Raw genomic sequence first — 7,727 nt, 5'->3', positions numbered from 1 at the left:
CATCTAAGAGGGAGTTTAGGGTGATATATAAGTAAATTAATGGCTGTATTCATATCAACTGAGTCATATAAGAAAGACCAATCGGTTGAATAAATAAGCTGATTCAGCAAAGAATAATTTCCTTGCGAAAGCAATAGCGGGGCTTACTGGCTGATGAGCACGAAATGAAAGGATTACCATTTAGCATTGTAATCTCTAAAGTTGGATGATAGACATCCTCAGGAAGAGATAAAGGAGGGGACCTAGACACATTGGAAATAAGGTATTCGTTAACAAATACAAGGTCAAGTGTTTTATTCATATGATTAGATATTGAATTGATTTGAAACAACGAAAGATCAAGCATGCAGTCTATTAAATCGTGCTGTGCTGTGGGCACTAGATAATTTTCAGCAGTGAATAATGACCAAGAGATGTTCGGCAAATTAAAATCACCCAACACCAATAATAGATCATTATCACGCACGTGTGAAGAAACTTCTTTAATATAAGTAAAATGATTCATATAAACTTGAATATCAGAAGAAAAGGCAAAGACACCTTAACTGAGACAATCTCAGCGTCAGTAGGCATACTAAAACAAAATAGTTCAGACTGGAGAGTGGCTTTAACGGCAATTAACACCCCACCACCTCGAGTCGGCCGATCATTTCTAAACAAACTAAAGTTATTCGGTAAAATCTCAATATCAGATATGGTTGAGCTTAACCATGGCGAAATTATATTAAGATCGGACCACTATATCATATAGTTGCCATAGGACCGATCGGTCGATAATTAAGTTGTATGAAAAAACATTTTGTTTCTCAAGATATCTTGACCATTTATTATTTTTATAAAACTCCTCAGATAAAGGCGAAATCCTATTAGGATCGGAGCACTATATCATATAACTGCCATAGCAACGATCGGTCGAAAATTACTTTGTAGGAAAAAACCTTTGGTTTTTTAAGATATCTTAACCAAACTCGGCTATTATAAGTGTTGCTATACTCCTCATATATACACAAAGTCATTTTAAGATCGGACCACTATATCATATAGCTGCCTTAGGAACGATCGGTTGATAACTACGTTGTATGAAAAAACAAAAAACAACCTCGGCATATATTAGTTTGACTATACTCCTTTCATATAGGCGAAATCATATTAAGATCGGACCACTATATCATATTGCTGCCTTAGGAACGAGCGGTCGAAAATAAAGCTGTTTGAAAAAACATTTTGTTTTTCAAGATATTTTGAACAAACTCGGCATTTATTAGTTTTGATATACTCCTCATATATAGGGGAAATCCAATTAAGATCGGACCACTATATCATATAGCTGCCATAGGAACGATCGGTCGAAAATTATGTTGTATGAAAAAAAATTTTGTTTCTCAAGATATCTTGACCAAACTCGGCATTTATTAGTTTTGCTATACTCCTCACATATAGGCGAAATCATATTAAGATCGGACCACAATATCATATAGCTGCCATAGGAACGAGCGCTCGAAAATAAAGTTGTAAACTTTTTGTTTTCAAGATATCTTGACCAAACTCGATATTTATTACTTTGACTATACTCATATATAGGCAATATCCTATTACGATCAAAGCACTATATCATATAGCTGTCATAGCACCGATCGGTCGAAAATTATGTTGTATGAAAAAACATTTTGTTTTCAAGATCTCTTGTACAAACTCGGCATTTATTAGTTTTGATATACTCCTCATATAGAGGCGTAATCATATTTAGATCGGAGCACTAAATCATATAACTGCCATAGGTTGAATATTATGTTGTTTGAAGAAAACATTTTGTTTTTCAAGATATCTATTGGAATTGCTATACTCCTCACATATAGGCGAAATCATATTAAGTTCGGAGCACTATATCATATAGCTGCCTTAGGACCGATCGGTTGATAACTAAGTTGTATGAAAAAACATATTGTTTTTCAAGATATCTTTACCAACCTCGGCATAGATTAGTTTGACTATACTCCTTTCATATAGGCGAAATCATAATAAGATCGGACCACTATATCATATTGCTGCCTTAGGAACGAGCGGTCGAAAATAAAGTTGTATGAAAAAACATTTTGTTTTTCAAGATATTTTGAACAAACTCGGCATTTATTAGTTTTGATATACTCCTCATATATAGGGGAAATCCAATTAAGATCGGAGCACTATATCATAAAGCTGCCATAGGAACGATCGGTCGAATATTATGTTGTATGAAAAAATATTTTGTTTTTTAAGATATTTTGTCCAAACCTGGCATTTAATAGTTTTACTATACTCCCCATATATAGGCAAAATCATATTAATATCGGACCACTATATCATATTGCTGGCATAGCAACGATCGGTCGATAATTAAGTTATATAAAAAAACATTTTGTTTTTCAAGATATGTTGACTAAGCTCGGCATTTATTTTACTATACTCATCACATATAGGCGAAATCAGATTTAGATCTGATCTGCCATAGGAACGAGGGCTCGAAAATAACGTTGTAAGAAAAAACATTTTAGTTTTAAAGACATCTTGACCAAACTGGACATTATTACTTCGACTATACTCCTCATATATAGGCAATATCCTATTAAGATCAAAGCACTATATCAAATAGCTGCCATGTACAAAGTCTAACATAGCCAAACATGATTTTGTAAGATGTATTAATTGTATACATGGTACTCGAACCTTCAGATATTTTAGATTGCGTGCGAAACTGGCGATAAAGGATAACATAGTATAATTAAGAACTAGAAACATTGCATTATTAGATAAGTACATGCTGAGATTCATTCATACAATAGGAGAGGAGTATGAATTACATTAGAAACATATTTTGAGCAGTGATTGAGTTCGAGTTAGAGATGTCCTATTCACTATAGTATTAAATAATAAAGGATAATGTAATATCCGCAGCGAACTTTAAATGCTTAAGACACAAATAATAAGGCCCAAAGGATGTTTGTAGGTATACGTATGCATATATAGCTCTATCTACATGCGCATCATTTAGAGCTTAACTCCCTTCAGTTTGACGGCCGTGGTGTGCAGATCCCATTCCTGCTGCTGAAGCGCCTCGTACGCAGCGGACAGGCTCAGATTCGCCTCGGCGAGTATATTCTGCAGCTTAATCAGTTTAATGGACTTGTGAACATCCCAGTTGATGAACTCCAGTGCGCCCAGACAACGTGTGGGCGTGCTGTCCTTTCTCAGCACTTTGACCATGATGCGCACTTCATCCGAGTCGACGCCGCGTTCACAGCCGCGCGGCTTCTTGTCGGAAAACTCGAGCAAATCCTCACAGCTCACGGAGTTGGAGTCGGCCAGGCGAGCCGCGGTAGCTGCAAAATATTCTGCCTCCGTTTGTAACTTGGACGCGGGACCATTGGCCAAAGCTGCCGTCGTATTGTTCGCATCCTTGCCATTAATGGAGTTGCGGTTCATGGCCTGGTTAACGGAAGCACGCACCTTTTTGAAGAGCGCATTGCCCGCCAACTCATTGTCCACGCTGCCCAAGCGGCGCGTATTGATGCTCTCCAAAGGCGCATCTTCTGCAGCAGTGGTTGCTGCAGCCACCGCCGCTGCTGCTGCTGCTGCCACCGCGGAGGCTGCCGTTGGTGCCATCTCCTGAGGAACTGCTGCGGAGTCCAATGTGGTTGAGCTGCTGCTGGCGGCCAGCGGTTTGTCCAGATTGCGCAACTCATCGTCGTTGACATAGAGCCCCGAGATTTGGGCAGGTTCGAAGCCAACATCCTTGCTCTTGTTGTAGTGTTCCTTCTGTATTGAGAAGTTGTAGAAGCCATTGGTCACGTCCGGCGATTGGAGCACACCCTCTTTGCTCATGTCCGCCTCCAGTATGGACTCGAACTGCAACGAGGCGCTGTCTGTCAGCCCAGCTGCATCGGCAGGCGCCAGTTTGTCCAGGTTCTGGTAGGTATGTGCCGATGCTCCGCCTGCCAGGGTAGGCATGTTCTCATATTCGCTGGCCTCGGGCCGACGACGCACGCTACTGGTGCGCACGGCCGCCACCACCTCTATGGAACGCGCCTGCTGCTGCTGCTGTTGCGGCGATGCGTCGCTAGCTTTGCTGGCCGCCTCCTCGCCAAAGTCCGCCAGCTTGCTGAGAGTGCGCTGCACGCCGTTAATCGGGATTATGAGCGGATATTTGCGGACGTGCCGTTTGGCGCTTGTCTTCACTTGTTTTTTGCCCTCGCGTGAAGGCAGTGGCAGCGGATTCGCCTAATGCGGCTCTGGGAACTTGTAGCTGGCGTGTGTCATGTAGCTGGGACTCTCGCAGGATTCGTTGGCCCCCAGCGAGTTGCGATTCTCATCATTTGGCCGCTCCCCGTTCGCATGCTCGGCCCGGCGCACACGCTGAGCCGCGCCACGTGTGGGCAATGTCATGGGTCGCGGTGGCTGCAGCTGCTGCAAAGGACGGGCGCACTCCGCAGCGGCAAGGGCTGGCTCCAGGGTAAGGGCAGCGGCAGTGCCCGGATGACTCAACTGACTGCCCAGGCGACGTGGCAGCGTCTTCGAGCTCATCAGCTCAAACTCGTCCGTGTCCATGTGGCGGAGCAGCGTTGCAGCCGGACTGGAGCCAATGTCCAGCATGCCCTTGCGCTCGATCAGGCTGTTGTAGGCCTCGCGACCCTCCTCGCCAATCAGGGACTGTAAATCGGGTATGCTTTGCAGCTCCTCTGTAAAGTTCTTCTTCTTGGAGAAGGGCGAGGCATTGCCATGCGTAGGTGTGAGCCCAGAGCCGCCAGCAGCGCCACCTAAAACGCCACTTGACTTATCTCCGCCGCCGCCGCCGCTGCTCAAATGCGGAAAACGAAAGCGGAACTTGCGCTTGGGACTGTGCGTGGCTGGCGTATGATCAGATACCAAATCAATCATGGATCTGGCGCTAATCTCGTTGGCAATTTCGATGGCATGATTCAGTATTTTCTCATCCTTGACCGAAATGGGCTTCACAGTGCCCGTCGATGTCTTCTTTTTGGACAGAAGTCCATGACCGTGTCCATGGCCGTGCTTGTTGCCATTGCTGTCGCCAGTTTTGTGGCTAAACTTGGCCGACATCTCAGCGAATTCATTTTTTGTGTTCACATGATCGAAATCGGGCGTTCCAGAGGTTGATTGGGTTCCGCTGATTGATTCAAACATTGAGTTGATTTCGTCCAGCAGCGAGGGCCCAAAGTCCAGCTTATCGCCAGCGATCTCATCGTCGGATATCTCGTGATACTCGTGTGGATCGTCGGTCGTGTTGCGGGAACTGGCGCGCCAGTTGGGTTCTGAGTGGATGCTCTTGCCATCGGCGCCATAGTTGTTGTTCTGTAGCGCATAGGCGAGCTGCTCCTCGTCTAGTTTGTGCGAGGCAAAGGGATTTGTGGAGCCGGTAAAGTCAAATGAGCTGTGTCCATTGCTGGGTATCAAGTTGGGCGTGTGCTCCGTAGAGGAAATAAATGTGGGATTCATTGAAGTGCCACCGCCTTCCGGAAAATAACCGCTAGCCGTTTGTAGCGAATCCGGACTGGTGGGCGTCGGCGGCAGCAGCAGGGGCGTCTGCTCTATATCCTCCGACGGCTTGTAGGGCGTCACAATCTGCTTCGGCACATGATTGTAATTTTGGGAGCTGCCGAGGAAGGCGATATCGCCAAAGGTAGCGCCATCGATACCCACATGTCCGGTGTGCTTAAAGTCATTCTGCGGCTTCGAAATCATTTCCGTGCGCAACTTACGCTTGCGTGTTCGAGGGATTGAAGTATCCAGTCTTTCCAGTACCCAAAACGCCTTTCCAGAAAGGCGTACCCGTATTGCGATCAAGCACGCTTATTATATCACCCTGGCGATACAGCAGATGATCTTTCTTCGGTTCCACGCAATTGACGACGGCCTTGAGCTGCTCGGGCTTCATATCGGGCAGCTGTTCATAGATTTCACTAAACTTGGGCCGCTTGGCCGCATCGTCCTGCCAGCACTTCATCATCAACGTGTAATACTCTCGGGGACAGCAGTCCGGCTGCTCGAGGCGCTGATAATTCGGTGCATCGATGGCCTCCAGTATCTGCAGACCAGTCAGTGCCGCCCAGGGCTGAAAGCCATAGGAGAACATCTCCCAGAGGCAAACGCCAAAGGCCCACACATCGGAAGCGTTGGTAAATCGCAAGTAATTGATGCATTCGGGCGCATACCAGGCAATCGGCAGCTTTAGATTCACATTGAAGTTCATCTTGTAATAGTCCTTGCCCACACCCAGCGCACGCGACAGCCCAAAGTCCGAGATTTTCACCTTATCCTTGCTAAATACCAGAATATTCCGTGCAGCCAAATCCCTGTGTATGAGTCGCTTCTGCTCCAGATAGCGCATGCCGTTGCATGCATCTGCAGCGCGAACTCACAGAGCGTGGGTATCGTGAGAAAGCTGACACGCAACCCGGAATCCTTAAGGCACTCGAGTAAGGAACGAAGGTGCGCCAGTTCCGTAACAAGCATCAGCGAATCAGTTGCCAGAACCACGCCGTACAGGCGCACAATGTTCTCGTGCTCGATCGAATGCATTATGGCTACCTCCTTGAGAAATTCCATGGGATTCGATTGCATACGTTCGCTGCACAGGCACTTGATGGCCACTTGAATCCGCTCGCTGCCATTCGTCCAGACGCCCTGCTGCACAATGCCGAACTCCCCGATGCCCAGCTGCTTATTAACGCTAATCGAATCAGCTGGTATGATGTGCTTGTTGTTGGGCACCTTGCTGCCCGGTGAACTGCTGCCATTCCTCTTCGCAGTGGCGGTGGCTGCAGCGGCGCTGGTCTCGTTTGTTGTCTGCCCGGCTGCGCCGATCGATCGAAAATTTTCTGGTATAAGAAAAAACATTTTGCTTTTCAAGATATCTTGACCAAACTCGGCATTTATCAGTTTTACTATACTCTTCACATATAGGCGAAATCATATTAAAATCGGACCACTATTTATTTGTATATCTTTTTTTTTTTTTCTATTTAATTTTTCATTAATGGTCGACAAAAAGAGTGTCTTCCTCATTAATCAAAAGATTGTACAATAGAATTATATGCTTAAAGCCTAGTTAAAGGATACAATTTTCTAAATGGCATCACCGACCGATGGAGGTGTTTTATTTGCCAGTCCGGCCAGCTGTGCCCCTTTTCACAGCTAATTTTGTCAGTGACGCTATTAGAGCCTACATCTGAGCAGAAGGTTGTAAGTACGAAAAAGGTGATATCAAGGAAAATAAAAAATAATCTTAATTTGCTATATTAATAAAGAAAAAACAATACATAGAAAAAAAGAAAGTAAGAAGGTTGTTAATAAAGTAAAGCAATGTAAGTTAAATAAAGAGTGTTAAGTAGATAGGACACAGGGGGAAATTTTTTGAGCCTGTCCGGCAAGCTATGCCCCTGCTCATAGCTGGGAATGGTCAGCGACTACCCGAAGGTATCCTGAAAACAACGATTTTATTAGGGGTAGAGACAGTTCGGTAGAGAAAACGTGATGCAAACTATTATAATTTTTACATAGCACGCGAAAAGGATTGTGCATAGCGTAATCTGTTGTGCACGTAGATAGTAATAAGGGGCGATAATTTCTGGTTGGTCTAGCCGGAACAGAGAATTGAAGACGGCCTTGCAGAAAAGGAGAATCTATGTCGTCAATAATCAACTTATGTAGAAGGACAACACCGAGAATTGTCC

General features: G+C 44.9%; 1 protein-coding gene across 1 annotated transcript; it reads right to left on the bottom strand.

Moving 5' to 3' along the window:
- Positions 1 to 2,644: 2,644 nt before the first annotated feature.
- On the bottom strand, positions 2,645 to 6,891 carry LOC116650166 (activated Cdc42 kinase-like). The gene is given in 3 exon segments (XM_032433470.2): positions 2,645 to 5,758; positions 5,760 to 6,391; positions 6,394 to 6,891. Coding segments are annotated over 3 exon segments (3,864 nt in total). The 3' UTR covers positions 2,645 to 3,024.
- Between the last annotated feature and the right edge of the window lie 836 nt (positions 6,892 to 7,727).

Source organism: Drosophila virilis, unplaced genomic scaffold (genome assembly GCF_030788295.1).
Source record: "Drosophila virilis strain 15010-1051.87 unplaced genomic scaffold, Dvir_AGI_RSII-ME tig00002160, whole genome shotgun sequence".
Classification (NCBI taxonomy): Eukaryota; Metazoa; Arthropoda; class Insecta; order Diptera; family Drosophilidae; genus Drosophila; species Drosophila virilis.
The sequence above is the reverse complement of the archived record's forward strand: the minus strand, read 5'-3'. Positions and strand labels throughout refer to the sequence as shown.